The 22,735-nt window shown below is 46.3% G+C and overlaps 1 protein-coding gene across 2 annotated transcripts in view; it reads right to left on the reverse strand.

The window, feature by feature from the left end:
- The window catches only part of LOC119179783 (juvenile hormone acid O-methyltransferase), a 30,513-nt gene that overhangs the window by 1,895 nt on the left and 5,883 nt on the right, over positions 1-22,735 (reverse strand). For both annotated transcript variants that reach the window (XM_075869883.1, XM_037430903.2), the window contains one exon: positions 1,859-2,024. In XM_075869883.1, coding sequence (XP_075725998.1) covers positions 1,859-2,024 — 166 coding nt within the window. The remainder of the gene's footprint in view (positions 1-1,858; positions 2,025-22,735) is intronic.

Raw genomic sequence — 22,735 nt, forward strand, 5'->3', positions numbered from 1 at the left:
ACACACACACATATATGTATATATATATATATATATATATATATATATATAGTGGGAGTAATAATAGTCTTCGTTAAGGTATGGGATATGGCACAACGGGAGCGTTGTCAACAAGGATAAATACATTTATTTCCCAATAGTATATATATATATATATATATATATATATATATATATATATATATATATATATATATATATATATATATATATATATATATATATATATATATATATATATATATATATACATTCGTCGGGCAAGCTGTTCTATTCTGCCTCTTCTTCCTCGCTTTCCAGCCCATGGGCCACAGCTGCCACGCCGCTTTGCTGTTCGTTACAATATATATATATATATATATATATATATATATATATATATATATATATATATATATATATATATATATATATATATATATATATATATATATATATATATATATATATATATAAATAAGAAGCACATAAGTATAACGGCGTCCTTAGGTAGGGCGGGGAATCCTACCCATGTGTGAAAATAACAAAACAATAGAAGTCTATAGCGCTACCTATATATAACAAACTATATATCATGGTCCAAGCACATCGACTATCCGTATGTAACAAAACATTGAAAAAATAGGCTATCTACGTCGCACCCTGCCTAAACCCCCCAAAAACAAAAGGCTCTTATTATAGGAATCGCTAATTCGTGCTGTACTTGGCTATGCGTCCTTTGTCTGGAACCGTATAAGCACTGCGAGATTCAAGAACAGGAAGCAGTCCAGAAAAAGCGATAAGATTCATGTCATCGTTACGGCCGCAATTCTGCACTCTCTTTTACTTTATCTTCATTGCAATTAACTCTACTCTACTCGTGCCGCCAAATAGAGTCATTAATATTCTTGTTAAACATCGTTTACACCACAGTTAAACTGTCAATTAACGAGTAATACACAAACTTCACCCCACAGCGAACGCGAAGAAGCTATCACAACCTGAATTTGAGGCGTTACTACGCTTGAAATAATATGGTCATGTTCAGTTTTTTTTCCGCCCGTTCCATCGAAGACAGGAATTCATTACTTGGCTCTGTTCGTTCATGCCCATCGCCATTTTGTAGTCGAAATCCAGAACCATATGAGTGAAATACGCTGAACTGTTTGCAAATGGTGTTTCATGGTTCCTTTTTTCCATGCTCTGATATTCTTGCCTTAATGCTATTACGACGTTATATTTGTAACCTGTTCGCGTTATTCTCGTTGTTTTTAGTTATATTTTGGTCTATCCTTGTATGCCCACTTCTACCATGGCGCGATTAGCGGTGACGTTTGTGTAAATAAATAAATAAATAAATAAATAAATAAATAAATAAATAAATAAAATAAATAAATAAATAAATAAATAAATAAATAAAATAAATAAATAAATAAACGATATCTGCCATACAAAGAATGAATATAGTCAAAGTGCAAAGTCTTATACACTGAGGGTGTTCACACACATTACTTCGGATAGGGTCCGTACACCGTACAGATAGGTTTTTTTTTTCACTTGCCTACAACATCAGTATGAGATACGTTGATTACCAACAAGGCAATTGATACCATAAAAATAGCAGTCATGGCATTTAAAACACCTAATTAAACTTGCATCCATACGAATTCCTGATCACCACTCAGTGCAGCTCTTTATCAGGATGTGGCCGTGCCCAAAACTTTTCAGCTGAAATACTTATACCTATTTGGACCAACTAATAATGCCAGCCTGCTAGACGTCTTGCAAGTCGTGTACACAGTGTGTTGCCGAAATATATTGCCGAAAGTAGAAATCACAAAGCCTTCAAGTACTCGAAGAAAATCATGCGCACACTTACGAATAATGGTGTCGATGTCTGGAAAAGTCCACTCATTTTCGTACACCTCGCATCTGACGCAATGCAAACCGGCTTGTGTGAGAAACGTGGCGGTTTCATCTTCAATTTGATGGAATGGTGCAACACAGTTGAAGCGGAAGTACGATGAGAATATCTCTTTTGGGTCCTGGAAATTCAATGAATTGCATGTGAGATGTTCAGCTTTAGTGCAATAGAATCTACGTATTTCTTGCGGTGTAGCAAGAGATCAAATAATGTTAATAATGATCGTCTAGAGTAGGGGTTCTCAAGCATGTTGTTACCAGGGAACCAAACCTCCATTCGCTTTTATGCAAACATTTATTTCATTCGGCTACCGTTATACATTCATGTGCAATGAACTTGAGAACAAGGCATATTAGAATTTCCTCCTTGACATGCAACTGAAGCTCGTTTCTTGGCAGCAACAAAACGTTGTGAGCCTCAGTAACAGCCGGCAGTCGGCCGCTGGATTCAGAGGATTGATGTGCTTATTTTTAATGTAGTCTAGGGCCGAGAACGCCTGTTTCCAAGCAGACGTAATTGCGGATTGCTACAGCATGTCTACTGTCTTATCTTCCGCACCTAAGTCCTTTGAAATTCGAGTGTGGTAGCTTAATCGCGCGCCACGTTTTTGGAGTGTGGCTACGAACTGGTGGCGCGATTTACTGTGCAGTTTGAGCATGTTTTTGAACGCTCGTTTGCCACAAATTCCGGTTAGAAGCGAAAAGACATCATTCTGTGTGAGGCCTACAAACCGAGAAAAATACAAATAAAATAATATTAACCATTTCCGGCCCCGAGTGATGATGGAACCGAGACCATGTGCGTGACAAGGAAGCGTTCTACCACACAACCAGGCGTCCTCTTGTAAAAACAGTTAAATTTATTTACTTTGCCTAAAAATGCAGCAAAAATAACATACATGCTTTACAAACACACGCGTCCTGTATTCAGCCGTTGCACTACAACATCAAGTATCACAGTAATATTGTGTTGAACAAGAGTATAAAACAAGATTTTAGAAGATGTCTACATCTTCTACACTCTTATGGCAAAATACTTTTGTTCATGCTGAACTTGCCGCTCAAATTAATTTTGGAGGATGGGCTGAGAATTGGGTGGCTTAGATAAAAATATTTAAACCCTAAATAAGAGAGTAATTTCTTGTTTTGTAAAACTAAAATACTTTTACAAAATTATTAGCGTGAATAAAGCGTCTGGACATGTGAATATCATAATGAACTCACTGTCTAAAGCCGGCCGCTCATCACAAAAGCCACACACGTGACTGTGCGTATTTTTTTAGGCCCACGTTGTGGGTCCGTAGCACGTTCGAAAGCGTTTAACGTCCATAGTTTCTCGCGCTATTGCATGCTATCAATTACAAAGAATGTAGGAATATCCATAAGCAACGCTTACACAAGCCACTTTCAAATTTATTGATTGCATTGTAGTATTAAACTTCCCGAGTGCCGTCACACCATAGAAAGGTAGCACTAAACATTTGAAGCATATATATATATATATATATATATATATATATATATATATATATATATATATATATATATATATATATATATATATATATATATATATATATATATATATATATATATATATATATATGTATATATGTATATATATATATATATATATATATATATATATATATATATATATATATATATATATATATATATATATATATCCATCTAGGTAACCAACTGAGAGGGAAATCAGGAACAAACGCCAGGCCTGGGCGGAAAGCAAAAGCTAGAAGAGCGGCTTTTCAGAGCCTCTACAAAACACTCATTGGGTAACCACTGCAAGCACAATTGCTTAATACACCCAAGAATAAACTTTTGGGTAGTAGGCTGGCATTCGCTATTTTTTGGTCATTCTTCTGAGAAGCATGGTATCCGCTAAATACTTGCAATGAATTTTGTGCCAATTGTTCATGCAGTAGCTGACGACGATGGGGAACTGTGGTTGTAGTGGTTATGCGCCACAGGTAATAGAAGAACAAGAACAAGTTTTTGTAATGGGTTGGAGCATTGGATGGCCCACTCATTACGCTGTTCGCAGTGTGCGACGACTGCTTGTTCTTTCGCTGTTTTAAAATGCTTCATAAGTCGTACTAACGCCATTGCTTTCCCGACATCAAGCCTGCCTGAGGCAAGTTTGCGAACAAGTCACAAGTACCAGCGTTGCTCAGTGGTAAAATACTGGGCAGGTACCCAGCAGATCGGGGTTTTGAGCCGCACTGTGTCTTTGTGTTAAGCTTTTTTTCTAGTGTCGCACGATCTGGTTACCGACACTGGCGGTGGCGGACCACTGCGCATGACCCGAGTTGTGATGTTATAACAGCTTTCGCTGTAAAACATATTAGTGGCTCGTGGAACACACTCGAAGAAATAGTAATTTAGAGTAGGAAGCGTACCGCACTGGACAATAGAAGTACCGGCGACCTCCATCTATTTACATGGGTGTGTGGCAGTCCCACACCTGCGCTCGTGTTCTTTGGTGTATTGATTGAATTAACTTCATATTGCAACAAAAAATGGGGTTTAACACCCCATCTGCATTTTGTTCGAGGCGGATCTCGTGAGCCACGCAGAAGGAAGCGCGTGAGTTAAACGAATCCGTCAGCTTCCCCTACGATCCGATTAGCTGACAAGAAAGCCGTCGGCTATTTCAATGCATTATTTAATATAATAGCCGCTGATTATCTCCATAGTAGAATGGTTCTTGTCTTGAATAAACTTATCCCCCAATATTATATGTATTCATTATACTCTTAAGTTGAACCAGAATCATCGTTTCCGTATCATTCTTACTTTTTAGAAGAATTTTCTGAATAGTCAGGAAAACCGGTAGAAAGTACATGGCCGAGAGTACTTCGAAGAGGAGCAAGACGATACCTCGTTTCTTGGGTTCCTATATTAGGCCGCTGATCATTAGACTGCTAAATCACCTATCGAACACCACCACGCAATCACGTAATCCTCATCACAAATTACATTCATGAACATCTACACCTTAGTGGTACATGTAGAATCGCTCCGTTTGTTTTTTCTGCTGAAAGTCATGATTTACAAAGCGTAAATCTGGGCGTGAGATACAATCCTTAGAGCTTTGAACAGTGGTTGCCGTCACGCACTAGTAAACTAAATCATCCAGACGGAATTGCTGCTGGCTCATTCAATAACATTAATTTCTTATTGACTAACGCTTTTGTTTAGTAAGCAACTTTTCACCATATTGACACCGGTGTGAAGCGAATGTCGAGTTAATTTTAACGAAATATGCTATTACACAGCATGGCATCGAGCAGTGATAACATTAGCAATTGATAAAAGAGAGATGTTACCGGAAATCCTTGGCTTGGTCTCGACTTTTAGACGTCATTGGAGTGATTGTGAATATAAGTAATTACTCAGGTTGAGGTTTTCCTATATAATGTTTTATATTAGCAATAACAATAGCAATAACCGGACACGTAGCACGCAGGCAGGATAACCGCTGGTCATTAAGGGTAACAAACTAGATTTCCAGAGAAGGCAAACACACGAAGGGGAGACAGAAAGTTAGGTAGGCCGATGAGATTAAAAACTTCTCGGGTATAACTTGGCACAAGACCGGGTTGATTGGCGGATTATGGGAGAAGCCTTTGCCCTGCAGTAAGCACAGTCAGACTGATGATGATGATGATGATGATGATGATGATAATAGCAATGAACCTATTGGCATATAATTTGCGTTAGTAAGTGGACCTTCATCAGAGAAACTACAAATGAAAAAGAAGTCCATTCAGAGCTAATATTTCTTCTTAACTTTTGATTGCATGAAATAACATTACTACATGCTATGCCGTCTATTTCTTGCATCGCTTGATCTTTAAAACTTAAAGCTACGCGAAGACTTTTTTTCTTGCATAATTTTATTTCGGAAAAATTGAATTAAACACCAGCAATCTCTATTTTCAATCGTTAGATCAATCAGTCTTGTCATTTCTTCTCGCGTTACTCGTGTATGTCAGCCTGTATACCACGGCGATATCCAATGCGCCTTTGTGTGTTCTTGTTGAATTAATAATTAAAGTGTATTCATAGGGAATAGTGAGTTGAAAGGCGGAAAACGAGACGAAACAAGGAAATACCTGCCTTCGCGCTATTCCTCAGGAAAGCAGTCCAAAGAAATTTATTATGAGCTGTAAAAAACGTTGTCATGAGGTTAACCTAGACTAGTATATTGAGAGTGCGATGCACTATTTATTATCCAGTAATGTGTGCGGGCGAGAGAAATAATTCCTAACCATTTGCTTCACCTGAAACATGGAGCCATTTAAAGAGAGTTTTTTCTCGTTTGAGACATGAACATTGGATGAATAGATGATGCTCTATTACCGGCCTCAAGTGGCGGAATTGAATACAGCAGCGGCGGCCACATTCTAATGGACGCGAAAATGTTACAAGCCCGCGTACCTTGTTTTACGTGAGCGTGGAAGAACCCCAGGGGCTCTGGATCTCCGTAACGCATCATCGTGGCACGGCCGCTCGATCTGCCCCTTTGGTGCGGCCTACGGAGTCCTTTCTCAAAAAAAAAAGGCAGCATATCGACGGAGTGAATGATGGAGAGTGGGGCGAAGCATCCGTCCGTCCATTCGTTCTTGCTTCCGTCCGTCCATGCGTGCGTCTGTGTGGCCGACCGTGCGTCCATCCGTCCGTCCGTGCGTGCGTCTGTTCGTGCATACGAACGTCCATCTGTGCGTCCGTCCCTGCGTTCGTTCATGCATCCACTCCTGCGTCCGTCCATGTGTTCATCCGTCTGTGCAGCCATCCGTGCTTCCGTCCATGCATCTGTCTGTGTGTCCGTTCGTCAACTTATTCAACACTCCAAGTACTACCACTTTGCATCTTTTCATCATATATTTCTCATATAGAAGCGCCATCATTCAGCGGACATTCCAAGGGCTGAAAGAGAGGAGGCACACGCACACTTTCTTACGCCTTGCGCTTCGTGTTTACTTCCCATCTTTAACCATCTCGAGTTCATCGTATATACTAGTTCACTGTATTCATGGCACTGCGGCCCAACGCTCGCTAAATCTTTCTAAAACCTAAGAGGTTACGCCCAGCGAGCGTAACGTAGCAACCCTTTCTTGTCTTCTGTGCGTTGTTGAACAATAAAAAACTCGCAGCGTGCGCTATAACTAAAAGCCGATTTCTCCTGTCTCTCATTCCCCCTTAGCAGCCATTGGCATGTACATCGAGCACTATCTTCTATTGTTCAACAACGCACAGAAGAAATCTCTCACCGGCACCACCTTGGAGATCAAAATGTTATACTTGTTACACACTACTACAACGGCTACCAGGAACGAACGGGTGCCGCTATAAAGAGCTTCGCCATCAGCGTTCGTGCTTTATTGTGTGTGTGCGGCTCTTGCCGACGTGCGCGTCCAGTGTTTCGGCGGCGTCTCTTCGGCGTCTCACCCGCATTCAGGTTCCCTGGGGCTTCGGCCGAGAAGTCGCTGACCCCTGGGGCCCCTGGGAGGATGGCGTCGAGGCCAGTATTTACACCACCAAAAGAACATTGTTTCGCGTTTACCGTTCCGGAAGGCGTGGTCTCCGTTGATGAGATCATTGAGTGTCTCGAAAAGACGACCGGTAGCGAAGGGCGCTTTGAAGTTCTTGGTAGCAACGAGGACAGCGGAACAAGCCACCAAGCTCATGGTGAATGAAGGTTTTGTCCTTCAGAAAAAAAAGTTCAAGTGGAAGTCGTCGGCCAACCAAGTGTGTTCGTGAGTGTGTACAGGTTTCCGCCGTACGTACCCGATGACGCGGTCGTCTCTGCTTTGCAGCCTTTCGGCAAAGTACCTAGAATAACATATGTTACTCTGCAACGACGTCAACCTACATTTACCGGTACACGAGTGGTGAAGATGGTAATGGCAAATACGGCACCGAACTTCATTTCAATCCATGGACACCGCGTTATGTTGGAGTACCATGGCATGCGTCGCGTCTGTGCGCGTTGCCACAACGAAGGCCACATGGCCGTGGCCTGTGCAACACCTTTTTGTCGTAGGCGCAGCGCGTACTGACACGCTGTGGAAGAGTGCACTGAAGCCTGCAGAAGGTGTGGAGGTGATCTCCCGACCAGAGAATATTTCAAGCGCAGATCATACGCAGATGCAGTTCAGAAGACGCCGTCACCGAGTGTCCAAGACTTCCCAACAATTGAAGAATCCTCTTCAAGCTCCTCAAGTGTGACCACGCAATCTAGAACCTATGAAGTACTGTGTTCTCAAAAGAAAACGACACGAGTCAAGACACCAGACCACTGGGAAGAAGAGAGCCTGTCCGATGATTTCGTAGACGCGCAGTCAGAAGACGCTACTCGCGTCAAGCCAACCAGTACGCCAGACGGGGCAACTTCAGATGAACAGCTCGCTCAGACGCAGCATGAACACCCAAATGGGAGTTCCACGGAAACGCCCAGTGATTATTCTTCACTAGTAGGCAGCATCAAAGCTCGACATAACTGCAGCGCATCAATGGCGTCCGAGAAGTGCCAAACGCCGGACGACCAGGTACTCATTACAAGAGGCATCGCAGGAAGCACGGCTTTGATTTCCTCTGCCACGACAGCGACAGACGCCAGCGACAGCACACCAAAGGCTAACCTTGGAATGTCGACAACTTTGAAGAACATGAACGCTAAGCCTTCGACATCGATGAAGCAGCTAAGAAGCCGACCATCAACGCGGAGCAAACCGGCGGACACCAAGGCTTCTACCAAACCCGCACGATCTGCAGACGCATCGAGTCCTTCGAGTTCACAACGCCGATCCAAGCCAGGCAGTGGGAGCAGCGGTAGCGACTCCGCTAAACAGGGAACATTTAAGAAACCCCGCGTGGGATCACCACCATGGCAAACGTCACCAACTTTGAGCGACGACGATATGTACTTTTAGCATTTGGCTCTCCTCTCTCTTACCTTTTCCTTCCCTTTAAGCAAGTTTCCCGCCTTTATTTCAACATTGGCATCACTTTCTTTTATGTCGTTCAATGTTCGCGGTTTTCGAAATCCGGGAGGCGTGTAGGGGAGATGCTCCGGTATCGGTGGACTCCAGTTTCACTGAAATCGGACCATTTTTCTTGTTTTTACGGCCACTTCTTCGTTCGCCCATGTGGAGCCTTTGCTACATCTAGCGTCCAGTAGAGGAGCGGCGGCGACGACGCCGGGAGACGCTCGCCCGAAGACGACAACCAAGGCGTTGCCGTGGTTGTTGACGGCTATGGACTCGACTGGGGAGTCGCAAACAGCGTCCGTACGACAATCCGAACCAGGTTTGGGTGAAGAAGTCATGGACTTTGCCGCGCAAAACCTGGATGAAGCAGCACTGCCTGGGAACTGCAACGCGGCGTCCACGCACGCCGACGCAAATTTTTCCGCCCCAACGGAGACCGACCGCACAGAGGAGGGATGGCAAATATTCCAATCGCTCAGAGCGAAGAAGAAACAGGCGAAGGAGCGGAAATTTCAACAAGGAGGGGACTTCTCCGCAGGCAGCAGACCTACGACGGACAACCAGCCAAAGCGCCGGGGTCGACCTACAAGACGGAGGCCCCCAGCACTACCCAAGGACGATCTGAAAGTAGTCTTCCGACCTCACCAGGGACTGCCTCTGAAGAATGTGACCACCCAAGCGATCTCCGACGCTATAGTGGAGGCTTGCCAAGGAAAAAACAGGTGGGATCAGTTTATTCTCCGCATCCGAGCGGGGTCCAACATTGCGCTAGCGTCGACTCCAAACACGACCGTCGCGATGGCGATCAGAGGCGTCACGTCTTTGAATATCAACGGAAGACCACACCCGGTCAATGTCTACGTTACGGCAGGTGAAGGAACCAAAAAAGGTGTTATTCATGGTATAGAGCCGCACACCCCGTCTGAGACCATCAAAGCGAGCATCCGTTTTCGCACCCAGAGCGTGACGCTGGTCGACGCTCGGATGTTGGGAGACTCTCAGAGTGCCGTCTTGACTTTCTTCGGGGACATTCTACCAAGATATGTTTACTACAGAGGAGGTGAGAAGGAGTGTATTCCTTTTCGTAACACCGTCCAATTCAGCCGAGTGTGTGGGGAGGTTGGCCACCGCACCGACGTGTGTCCGCAGCCAGACTCACCCGTGTGCCATACCTGTGGAATGCGCAACCCCGAAGTAAACCATAATTGCACTCTGACATGCGCAATTTGCACGGGAAACCATATCACTGGAGACCGCAGTTGTCTGAAACGCCTCAAGCCTATTCGCAAGCAAGCAGCGAAACCACCCAAAAAACCACACAAGCCAGCCCCTCGCTGGTTTCAGTCGGAGGAAGAGGAATCAGAATGGGAGTACGGACGAGGCGGGACCCGAAAGAGCCGCTCCAGAACCCGCACGCCGTCGAAAAACCGTGCCGTGGAGACAGGACAACCAGGACAGCGGCATCCAAAGTCGACTTCGACGCCGAGAGCAATCTCCCAGGACAATCCGAACGCGCAAGCCCTTCCGAGAAACAAGCCACCGGGGGCGTGTCCTGCACATAGCAACCCACAGGCGGACGCGGTAAGCTATGCGCAAGCCGTATCTCCCACTACCAAACATAAACCCGTTACACCAACGATCAAAGAACACCCAGAATACAAGCGGGTAGTAGCTGAAAACAGACAACTTAGAACAGAACTACAGGAGGTTAAGTCTCGAATGGCGCGCCTGGAGTCACTACTAAACCAATCAAGCAACACACAAAGCCCGGCGAGCACACCTGTTGTCTCGCAGCCCGTTGCGCAGCCCGTGGAAACGCAACCACCACAAACACCACCGATAGCGTTCCTAGTTCAACAAATTCAACTTGTTTTTGCCTAACTAGGCCAGATGGAACGCACCATAAGCGACTTGAGTCAGGCGCAGAATCCTCGCAAGAGATCTTGTCAGAGCCCGGGTGCCCCCACCAGACAACCTAAAGAAAGTGGAATAACAGATCCCGAGAATACCAATCATGGCTAGACACCGTAACAATAAAAAGACCGAGCAAACGGAAATATGGCAGTGGAACTGCTGCTCATTGAGAAAAAAACTTGAAAATTTCAAACAATTTATTGGAGCATCTCCAATCCCTCCTGATATAATCTGCCTTCAGGAAGTAGGCAAATTTCAGATAAATCTGAGAGGGTACGTAAGACATGTTAACCCAAAGTACCCACAAGTGGCGACATTTACCAAAAAAGATATAGCATTGAGTGTCAGCTACGTGAGCAATGAGGCAGTGCAACACCAGATAATAACAGTGTGGCCCAAAAAACGTGGAGGACCAAAAACAGTGGGGGTCAATATATATAGCCCACCTAAGGAGAGACGAGCCGACTTTGAGAACATTATAGCACATGCGATGGGTTTATTGAAAGAGAAAGACAGGTTAGTCATCATGGGGGATTTTAATGCGCCACACAGAAATTGGGGATATAAGCAGGACAGCCCTAAGGGCAAACTCCTTGTAGACCTTGTTGAACGGTATGATCTCTGCCAACTTACACAACCAGACCTACCGACACGGGTCGGGAATAGCTTAACAAAAGACACGTCACCGGACTTAACGTTTACAAATTCTGAAGGAAACGTCTCATGGGCGCACCTCGGAGAAAACTTGGGAAGCGACCACTACATTCTCGGAATAACTATTAATGCCGCCACGACAAGAAGAACGGGGAAAGCGACAATATCTGATTGGAACAAATTTAGGGAGAACGTAGGAGACCAAGGGGAAATAATAGATCTAGGTAACTGGGTGACACAGATAAAGGAGGCACACAGGAAAGTGACAAAGGAAATAGAAACAAGCGTGGAAATCCCAGCAGTCGACAAGCACCTGCTACATTTGTGGGACGCGCGGAGAAGCCTCACAAAGCGATGGCGGAAGCAAAAGCTTAATCGCAAATTGAAGATAAGGATAGCTCAGTTGTCACAGGAAGCCAATGACTACGCACGTCAACTAAATAACAGCAACTGGAGGCAATTTAGTAACTCACTTAGAGGGACGTTAGGAACCAAAAAGACCTGGCACATCCTGAGGAGTATGATCGATCCAGGGGCAACAAAAACAATGACGAACAGGGCTTTAAGAATTCTGGAGAATGAATTTAAAGGTAACGATGACGCACTTATCTACGAAGTCAAGAAATTATATGTCGGACAAGACGCATGTGAAGTGGTACATGACAAATATGCAGGAAAAGAACAACCAGAGTTAGACGCTCCCATAACATTTGAAGAGGTTTATGCGGCGGCCCAGTCTTTCAAAAAGAATACCGCCCCAGGATGAGACAAAATAACAAACTCTATGCTTAGAAATTTGAGTGATGCGGCCCTTCGACGAATCACGGGTTTCTTTAATGAAAAGGTATGGGTGGATGGAGGAAACCTTCCAGTAGAATGGAAGGACTCAAACATCATGTTAATACCAAAACCAGGAAAACCAAGAGATATTAAGAACCTCCGACCAATCTCCCTTACCTCATGCTTGGGTAAGCTTTTTGAAAAAACAATATTGACTAGATTGACAGACTATGTAGAGAGAGAGGGTCTGCTACCGGTGAATATGTTCGGTTTCCGACCACATGTATCGCCCCAGGATGTTTTCCTGCTGTTGCAAAATGACGTCATGAACCCAAACAGAGGTTCAAGCGACGAATTCGTACTAGCACTAGATATCAAGAAAGCATTCGATACAATATCACACAAGGTGATAATGGAAGGCCTCGAATCGATTAACTGCGGCCAACGAATATATGAGTATGTCCGGTCATTTCTGACAAGCAGGAAAGCTACCATTTCTTTAGGCTCGGTTACATCTGAAACCTTCGACTACCCAAATAGAGGCACCCCCCAGGGAGCCATGCTATCCTCGATACTATTTAATATCGGCCTGAGAAAGCTCGCATGTGAGCTGGAAAATATAAAAGGTCTAGGAGCAGCTCTTTACGCAGACGATATCACCTTATGGACAAAGGGTGGCTCTTATGCGGACAAAGAAAACGCCCTCCAGGAGGCAGTAGATAAAATACAAGCTTTCGTGACAGCTGCAGGAATGCAATGCTCGCCGGAAAAAACTGAAATGGTTAGAATTAGGGCAAGATACGCAAAGAAAAAGGACTTAATACCAGTAGCAGTACTGCTGGATGGGAGACAAATCAGGGAGGCAGATGTAATACGCGTGCTTGGCATGTGGATACAAGGAAATTCGGGAACGTCACACACACTACAAAGGCTACGGGGAACCACGGCGAATGTGGCCCGGATGATCAGGCGGATAGCAAATAGCGAAATGGGACTAGAGGAGAAAGAAACCATTGCACTCGTTCATGCATTTGTGATCAGCCGAGTTACGTACGCGCTACCGTACCAGACATTGACAAACCAGGAGACAAAGCAAATAAACACAATAATAAGGAAAGCATTCAAAGCAGCATTGGGGATTCCGGAAAATGCCAAAACCGAGAGGGTAGAGAAATTGGGCATATACAATACCTTTGAGGAGTATGCGAATGCGGTGCTTTTATCTCAAAAGGAAAGGCTCAATTCAAGCTATCATGGGAGAAGAATTCTGGAAAAGATGGGATATACATTGCGACCGTTATATTGTGACGAGGAAACGGTGATAATAGATGCGGAAAAACGCACACATTTAACTGTGGCGCCTATTCCCAGAAATATGCATCCGACGTATCACGCAGGAAGGAGGAAAGCGAGAGCAGACTCCTTACGCAAAGCATTTCAGAATAGCTCAGAAGCCGTCTTTACAGAGGTAAGTAAAGCGAGCAGAGGGTCACATGTAGTGGCAATTGTAGCACAAAATCACACCACAATGGCGTCGGTTAAAACTTGTTTCACACGAGTGGCAGAGGCGGCAGCAATAGTCATAGCCATATCCAACGCAGAAATCAGGGGAGAATCAGTGGTTGTGCTCTCCGATTCACAGGCGGCATGCCGAATGTTTCTCCGAGGAACGCTACCTAAAATAGCGTATACATTTTTAAATAAACCCATAACAGGAGACCATCACATTATATGGTGTCCTGCTCACGAAGGTTTGGAGGGGAACGTCGTGGCAGACCGTGTAGCTCGAGGCATCACCAACCGAGCGACGGCAGGCCACGACGTTGAACCTCTTTCCAATTCGCGTGACATCCTCCTCCAACAAAGGAAGCAACGAAAGGAATATGGGCTTCCACATAAGGACTTGGATAGCCAGCAAAGCAGGGATTGGAGACGCATACAAACCAATAGCTTTCCCAATTTGTACCATCTAAGTAGAATATATCCCGCAAGATATAAAGACACCTGCCCGTGGTGTTCACAAGTACCAACACTCAGCCACATAACATGGGAGTGCACCCAGAGGCCCACACACATCGACAGCCCACACATCACGAAGCAACCACACATGTTTCACAGGCAGTGGGAGGCATGGCTTGCGGACGAGGACAAGCAGAGCCAAATAGCTTTGCTTGACCAGGTCCAGCGAGCCGCTCGTGCCAGCGGAGCCCTGGACTGAGGGCCCGACCAAACTGCCTGCATTTCAAATTTTTTTTTTCTCTGAATAAAGTTTCTTCCTCCTCCTCGAAATCCGGTGAAGCAGCAGGCAGTACTTGACCTCGCGCGGGTGCATCACGTAGACATGCTCTTTTTCCAGGAGACAAACTGTCGTACTAAGCTTGACGTTGCAGAGTTTCAGGAAAGGTTTCATGTAGAGGCCTTCTTCTCACTCACAGATGCGCGTGCACATGGCACAGGAGTTGTTTTCATGAACGCAACGCTGAGGAGGGGTGCTCACTGCCTTGTTGACACCGAAGGCCGCATCATAACAGTAGACGTGGTCACTGTTATGATGCAAACGAGTCAGATTTGTCAACGTATATGCGCCCGTAACGAGGTCAGAAACGAATGGGTTATATAAAGGTGTAAGAAATTTTTTGATCGAGCCGATATCATATGTGCTTGTCGGAGATTTCAACTGCGTGCTCGATAACTACACGACACGCCAGGGGTCACGGCCAAGGCGCCAGCAATTATTACGCCAAAAAACTACAGCAATTAGTTCAAGATCTCAAGCTGTCAGATGGGTGGTTAACTCTACATGGAGTCGGGTTCGTCGCAACCCACGCTTTTGGCATTAAACAAAGCCGAATTGATAGAGTTTATGTGTCCGAAGACTTTTTAGCGAACCCACAAGCATATGAGGTGGTCCAGCTTGCGCCACGCCAGCAGAAACTCAGCGATGATGCTCCGTTACTCTTCACGTTTAACGTGAGCACAACAACGAGAATCCACAAACCACGGAGGATGGACCCAACTATTCTTCATGATGACGAAAGCATTTCCGTACTTCAAACTGAGCTGGCGGCCTCACTGGCATAAATGGGTTGCATAACTCTGACTACATGGAACCACTTAAAATCTCGTTGGCGCCTTATAGCTCAACAGGCAGGAAAAGCACGCCACACTCACCTCACGGCCAAGATGAATGAGATCCTGCGACGCATTCAAATTATTGAAAAAGGTGGGTCAACTACGTTCTCTATGCTCGAATACCTTGAAGCACAAAACTTAAATATCAAAATCTTCTAAAGCAGAGGTCCCAGGCTACAAGGCTCGCAATAGAAATGCGTTTATCGACAGATGAAATCGAAAACTTGACATATGAGCAAAGAAACCGAGATCGTCGATGCCAGCCCCGCTACATCGATGAGGCACTTAAAAAGGATGGTACCATTGTTAATGACCTGGACGAAGTTCAAAAAGTTTTCCGGGACTACTTTGCAAAATTGTTTACTGCAGACCATGACGCACAGGACGACGAGTTTACTGCTAAACCCTCCGCCTTTTGCGAGGGTTTGCCATCGCCAGGCTTGGAAGACTGTTTAGTATTATATGCAGAAACTGATAAAGAAGTGTGGTACGCCCTAAAATCAATGAATATGTCCACGTCACCAGGCCCAGACGGAATACCCACGGGATTTTATTTGCGTTTCTTTGATATCTTGGGAGATGCGATCAATGATCTCGTGGATATTTTGTTGCGTGATGGCCATAAACCACAGCCCTTCAGCGATAGAAGGGTGATTCTATTACGGGAAGGTCGTATGGAGCCGTCAGATCCTAAATCGTGGAGGCCCATTACCCTTCTAAACAGAGACTATAAGTTAGTAGCCACACTGATATCACGGCATCTGCGGCCTTTCTATGAAGAGATTGTGTCCCCCTTGCCGTCATGTGCAGTACCAGGACGTTCCGTCTTTGTACCTCTTACAATCATCAGAGACCTCTTTGCATATGCCAAAGAAAAACTAATCTCAGGACTATATATTTCTCTTGATCTGGCCAAAGCATTTGGTAGAGTTGAACATAGGTATCTTTTCGCTATTTTGCGCATATTTAGCCTCCCAGAGCAGTATGCGCGACTGGTAGAAGTACTTTATCAGGACCTCTCAAGCGGTCTTTATTTCAACAATGAAGTGACCAGAAGCTTTGCAATTCAAAAAGGGGTGAGGCAAGGCAGTCCGTTGTCTCCGGTATTATTCATTTTGTTTCTAGAGCCTTTGATTAGAAAGGTTGCAAACTGCGAGCACATAGTGGGTTTCCCGATGCCAGGCAAGGAAACCTTCAAAACTGTCGCATACGCCGATGATATTTCGGTATTTTTTCGTACCTTCTCTAGCTATAGTACATTCCTTGACAATATCTCGTTCAAGAACGTCCAGGAAAATGGGTCATATTCTGTGATTCGAAGGCAGCGCTTCAGAGTTTGCAGTCTGCCATGCGTAGGAGGAGTCATGACCAATTGATACAAGAAATAAGACTTTGCCATCATGAAGCTCTAGCACGAGGGCATGATATTATATATCAATGGCTGCCTGGACATATCGGTATTACCGGAAATCAATTAGCCGATGATGCAGCCCGCTCAGCCAATGAAGAAACCCGTGTAGTCCCAATTCCTCTATCAAGGAATGATGCAGCAAGACAACTTTACCGGCTGGCTCGAGATCTCACGCGCACGTTCTGGTCGTCTACCAGCTTCCAAAGGTGTCAATTTTATGAACTGGATCCTTCGCTCAAGCTAAAGCTACCATCACAACTTTCCCGCTCCGATGCGACACTGTTATGCCGCCTTTGGTTGGGTGTTGCATTTACACAGGTGTACTCCTTTCGCATTGGTATGGCAGACACTCCTACATGCGACTACTGCGGAGCTGAAGAGACCATCGAACACCTCTTGTGCAGCTGCGCTTGCTACGACACACAGCGATGCCAGCTCTGGATGGTTTTGAATCAACTTGACCCCAGACCATTTTGTGTGCAGAAGATACTAGGACCTTGGGCATCTGCCTCAGTTGCGCAGAAAGCAACTAATGCACTGCTACTTTACCTAAAGTCAACGAACCTGAGCGACCGCCTGTAGACTGTGTGTGCTCCCCGAGTGTGCTCGTGATTGTGTGTACTTTCTCATCTTTCTGCAACCTCTTTTCTCCCCTTTATCCCTTCCCCAGTGCAGGGTAGCAAACCGGATGTGCGTCTGGTTAACCTCCCTGCCTTTCCTTGCATCTTTATCTCTCTCTCTCTCCTTGACATTTTTGCTGAGTATTCCTATCTGTCTGGCGCTCTTTTAAACACCACCAAATGTAAGGCATTGCGCTTTGGAGGCTTCAAAGAACTATTGCCAGGAGACTTAGAATACGTTCAAGCTGTTAAGGTGTTAGGCGTTTACTTTGAGATAGGAGATGTATCAAAAAAGACCTGGTATGACGTGCGTAGGAGATCTACCGATGTCATAGCAGCAGCCACTCATTTTAACCTGTCACTAACGGCAAAAGCAACAGTCATCAAGACACAGGCATGCGCTTTTGCATTTTACACAGCACACATCGCCCTGCTACCTCGCCGTGTTACAGGACGCCTCACCGCTATGGTGGGGACCTTCCTCTGGGGAGGAAAACCAGCAAAGGTACGGAGGAAATTTTTACAGCTTCCCACAAACCGTGGAGGCTTGAGCCTCCCAGATATACCAACGTTCACGAGAGCGCTGGTTGCAAAAACAACACAGAAGCTGTTTGATGACAGCAACTACCCCGGGTACAGGCTCATGATGTACTGCAGCAGTACACTAAAATGTACTTTCACGGCCAACTCGTACATCAGAACAAGCGGATTTTCCGTTTAAGTTTTACAGAGCTGCCAGTGGCTTAAAAAGAACAGTGGAATCAATATGTTCATGCAGTCTGGAAGATGTTTCATCGCAAGAAATAAGCGAAATGGTGACAAGTAGGAGACCGCCAGGGGGTGCCGACTAGTGTGGACGCGCTGATTGCGGCTCCTGCTTTTTTCAATGTTTTGGTTGGTTTCTTTCGTCGAAACCGAGTACATTATGTGGTAAACGACGCAGTACGTTGCGAGGACATGACCAACACCGGCCTTTCTACGGTGGGTGACGTTTTCCCCTTTATGAGTGTGTGAAGCTCCGACCACGCCACGGCACAGCTAACACTAACGCGGTAAGCCTAACCTCGGCGAGACAGCGCAGGTAGGCATGGACTAGCCCTGCGACCGCGGGCGCCTTAGCCCAAGATGGAGATCGTGGAGGGAGAAGAAATCTCTCAGGACGAAGCAAGCAGCCCCGGCTGGATGACGGCATATGGCCGCAAGAATAGCAAGGGAATGAGAACGGCGACTACTACCCGCGAATACACCCCAACGCGTGGCGGACGAAAGGGCGGTGGCCGCACCGCCGCCCTACGGAACGCGTACCAACGCATCGTTGCCACCTCGAGGCTCCCTCAACTTCCGAGGGACACGTATCGCATCATCGTAAGACCGAGGGACGGTCTTAATGTAACCAAGGTCAGTCAAATACGTTTCGAGCAAGCCCTGGCCATGGCGGCGGCCCTGGCTCTAGCCGAAATCGAAGAGGACACCATTTGTCCCAATGGCACTCAAAACATTTATGTGGTGTGTACTCCTCATGAGAAGAATGCGTGCGTGTACGTAAAGGCGCAGCAAGTCCGATTGGGCGATTGCACGTACCGGGTCTCTGTGTACCCGCTTCCCCCGATGACACGTGCAAAGGTGTCATAAGGGGTGTCGACGTGGATATCAGCGAGGCTCAGCTCCGAGCACGAATTGTGAACCACCGCAACCCAGGAGCCATCGAGGTCAAAAGAATCAAGAACACCACAGCTGTGGTAGTATTGTTCAAGGGTATGAAGGTGCCCAATTATGTGTCCTGTGGCGCGAGCATGTTTCGCTGCACACTATACAGGAGACACACGGAGGTCTGCTATGGCTGCGGAGGTTTGGGACACCATGCTGACGTTTGCCCTAATCCAAACAGCAAGTGGTGCCACACGTGCGGACAGAAATCACCAACGGAGGATCATCATTGCACCCCAAAGTGTTCGCTATGCGGAGGTCCACATCCCACTGCAGACAGAGCATGCAAAGACAGATTTCAAGTCCCCTACATCGTCAGAAGGAGACGACGCTAACGCCACCGGCGCTCCGAGAAGACGCAGATGGCCCTAGGAATGCAGTCCCGTGGCTGCAGCGTCTCACCTAGCGTCTCCGGCACACCCACGAGAGGCCACTCCGTCACGCCAGCTGCGCAGCGGCGCAAGAGCCGCTCGCGTTCCAGAGGGCGTTCGGCGTCTAGAAGGAGAATCCAGGAGGAACTCACATGGGCGGATCGAGTCAAGAAGAAGACGCCCAAGCCCAAAAAGGTAACGCGGTCGGCATCGCCGGAGCATGATGAAAAGAGTGAGATTGAACAGTTACGTCAGGAGATTGCTAGTCTCAAAGCAGAGCTACGCAAGCAGACATCCGCGCAGGCCATTTCCAGCAGAGTCGAGGGCACGAACGTGGCGGATAACGACGTGCATAAAAGTACGCAGGAACCCAAAGTCGAGGTCAACAAGGCCAAGCGTAAGGCTCCACCTTCAAAGGATGAGAGCGACTCGGAGATGCAAGTGGAAAGCTCGCAGAACAAGATGCTAGAAGAGTTACTTAGGATTTCCAAAGAAAATCAGTTAAGCATTAATCAACTCGCGCTGTGCATGGGAGCACTTGAGAGTAAAGTAGGAGCCATAGAAAATAAGGTAGTCGCACTTGAGAATAAAATGGCTATTAAGACCAGGCCAAAGGTTCGTACACAAACTGCAGTTAATGATGATGCGGGGGCGACCCCGCAGGGTCAATAAAACTAAAACTAGCAAAATGGCGGGCACTCAAAATAATCTAGTAATGTGGCATTGGAATTGCGCTAGCTTTCAAAGGCGCAAGACCTCACTGCAACAGTATGTTACAGCTCAGGCAGAAAGGCCGCAGGTAATTTTGCTACAGGAAACACTGTGCGACACGCCCACCTTCGCTGGTTACAAATCGGTGGCGGCAAAGGGGGAGTCCAAGAGAGGTATAGCTATGCTGGTGAGCAAAAAGCTCGCATACGTTGTACATGACATTCAGCCAGGTTGTGGCAAAATGGAGGCGCTTTTCATTGAGGTTATTCCTAACAGGTGGCTTAAACAAAGCGTGTTCATTCTAAATGTTTACAGCCCAACATCCGGTCAGAGATAGTCTTTCCACTCCCTGTTTACGAAGGCCGCTACACTCGCTAGACAGTCACCGTTAGTAATCGCGGGAGACTTCAACGCCCCACATAACGCATGGGGGTACATCAGGCAAACGGCTAAGGGCATAAATCTAGCGCGGGCAGTCGATGACCTAACGCTAACAGTCATCACCGATCCCCGGTTTCCCACGAGACTGGGCACGTCGGTGGCTAGAGACACAACCCCCGATCTCGCGTTTATCAAAAATTGGCAGCAAACAACCTGGGATAACAAGCAAGAAAACCTGGGCAGCGATCACTTCATCATTAGTGTTACCATTCAGGTCAGAGCCCCCCAGGCCAGGGAATTTAAAGTGACGGACTGGGATGCTTTCCGAAAGCTCAGAAACGAGGACACGGGCGAATACGACAGCTTCAGCAAACTCATTCAGACACTCAGAGCGGACGTTGAAAAGGCGACAAAAACTATTCAAACCGAGCTCGATGTTCCCAGGATAGATTCGCACCTCGCACATCTCTTGGAAGCCAAAGCCTCCATCTTGAGGCGATGGAAAACACAGAGGCTTAACTGACGGTTACGAAAGAGGGTTGCGGAACATAAAAGGGAGATATAACAGCACTGTACCGAGTTAGCTCGGCTACAATGGGATGAGATCTGTTCAGCAGTCGATGGACGTATGCGTACAGGGGGGGAAATGGAATCTTCTTAAACACATGCTAGATGACACGCAGACCAAAGGCAATCAAAGACAGGCACTGTGCCGCCTGATTCACAAGCACAGACAAGAGGATGGAACGGAAGAAACGCTCTTAGACGAGGTAGCGAATAGATATCTCCCGCTAGGCGCAGGACGCTCAAAAGAGTATCCTGAAATAGAATCTGACACGGTAAAAGAGCTCGATGACCTCTTCATGGAGTCTGAAATTAGGGCCGTGCTTCACAACTTGAATAGCAGGTCAGCCTCAGGACCAGATGGCATCTCAAACAGACTGTTAAGGAACCTGGATGATAGATCAATTGAGATGCTAACGAAAGAGGTCAGCAAGACTTGGGAGAGTGGAAGCGTGCCGGCAGAGTGGAAAGCGGCCTCGATTGTGCTTATTCCGAAACCGGGTAAGCCCTTACATCTTGACAACCTAAGGCCGATATCGCTAACCTCCTGTGTAGGCAAGGTAGCGGAACATGCGATCCTCAATAGGATCTCGAACTACATAGAACGCAATGAACTATTCCCACAAAACATGATCGGCTTCAGGCCTGGCCTTTCCACACAAGATGTAATGCTACTTCTTAAGAAGCACATTTTCGATAACAGCACTAGGAATGTTAGGGGGATCTTAGCCCTTCACCTGACCAAGGCCTTTGACACCATATCTCATCGCTTTGTCTTGCAGGCCACGGCCAGTCTAGGTCTGGGAGCAAAGTTTCAGGCCTTTGTTAGGTCATTCCTGATGAATAGAACGGCTACCATAAGGATCGCTCAACACAAGTCAGACGAGTTCACCTTAGGTGCCAGAGGCACTCCCCAAAGGGCGGTCATCTCCCCCTTGTTATTCAATATAGTCATGAAGGGCTCATCGGAGAGACTCAGATCCCTGCCCAATATAGGCCACTCGCTTTACGCGGACGATATCACAATTTGGTGCCCCGGAGGATCACTCGCAGAAGTAGAAAACGCGCTGCAATCAGCCCTAGACGAAACGGAGTCCTACCTAGAAGGCACAGGCCTCCAGCTTTTTCCAAACAAATCAGAACTGTTACTGTACAGGCCGGCCAGGCAAGGCGTTAGGAGACTTCCACACCTGGACCAAATTCCCATCTCCCTTTTTGCAAGAAATGGACAGCGCATTCCACGAGTAGATTCAATCAGAATCCTAGGACTACTGATTAACGCGAGAGGATGTAACGCTAAAACCCTGACGCACATTACGGCCAAAACCAAAAGCATGCTGAGACTTGTTGCTAGAGTATCAGGACGCAGAAAGGGACTAAGGGAAGTCAATCTACTTCAGATCCATCATGCCTTCCTAATGAGCCACATTAATTATGTAGCATCGGCGCTTACCTGGACTAGAACGGAAAAAAATAAGCTAGACACTCTCATCCGTAAGAGCATCAAAAAGATGCTAGGGTTACCAGTAACCACATGCTCTGACAAATTAAGACAACTCGGTATGCACAACG

The sequence above is a fragment of the Rhipicephalus microplus genome, chromosome 7 (genome assembly GCF_043290135.1).
Source record: "Rhipicephalus microplus isolate Deutch F79 chromosome 7, USDA_Rmic, whole genome shotgun sequence".
NCBI classification, from domain to species: Eukaryota; Metazoa; Arthropoda; class Arachnida; order Ixodida; family Ixodidae; genus Rhipicephalus; species Rhipicephalus microplus.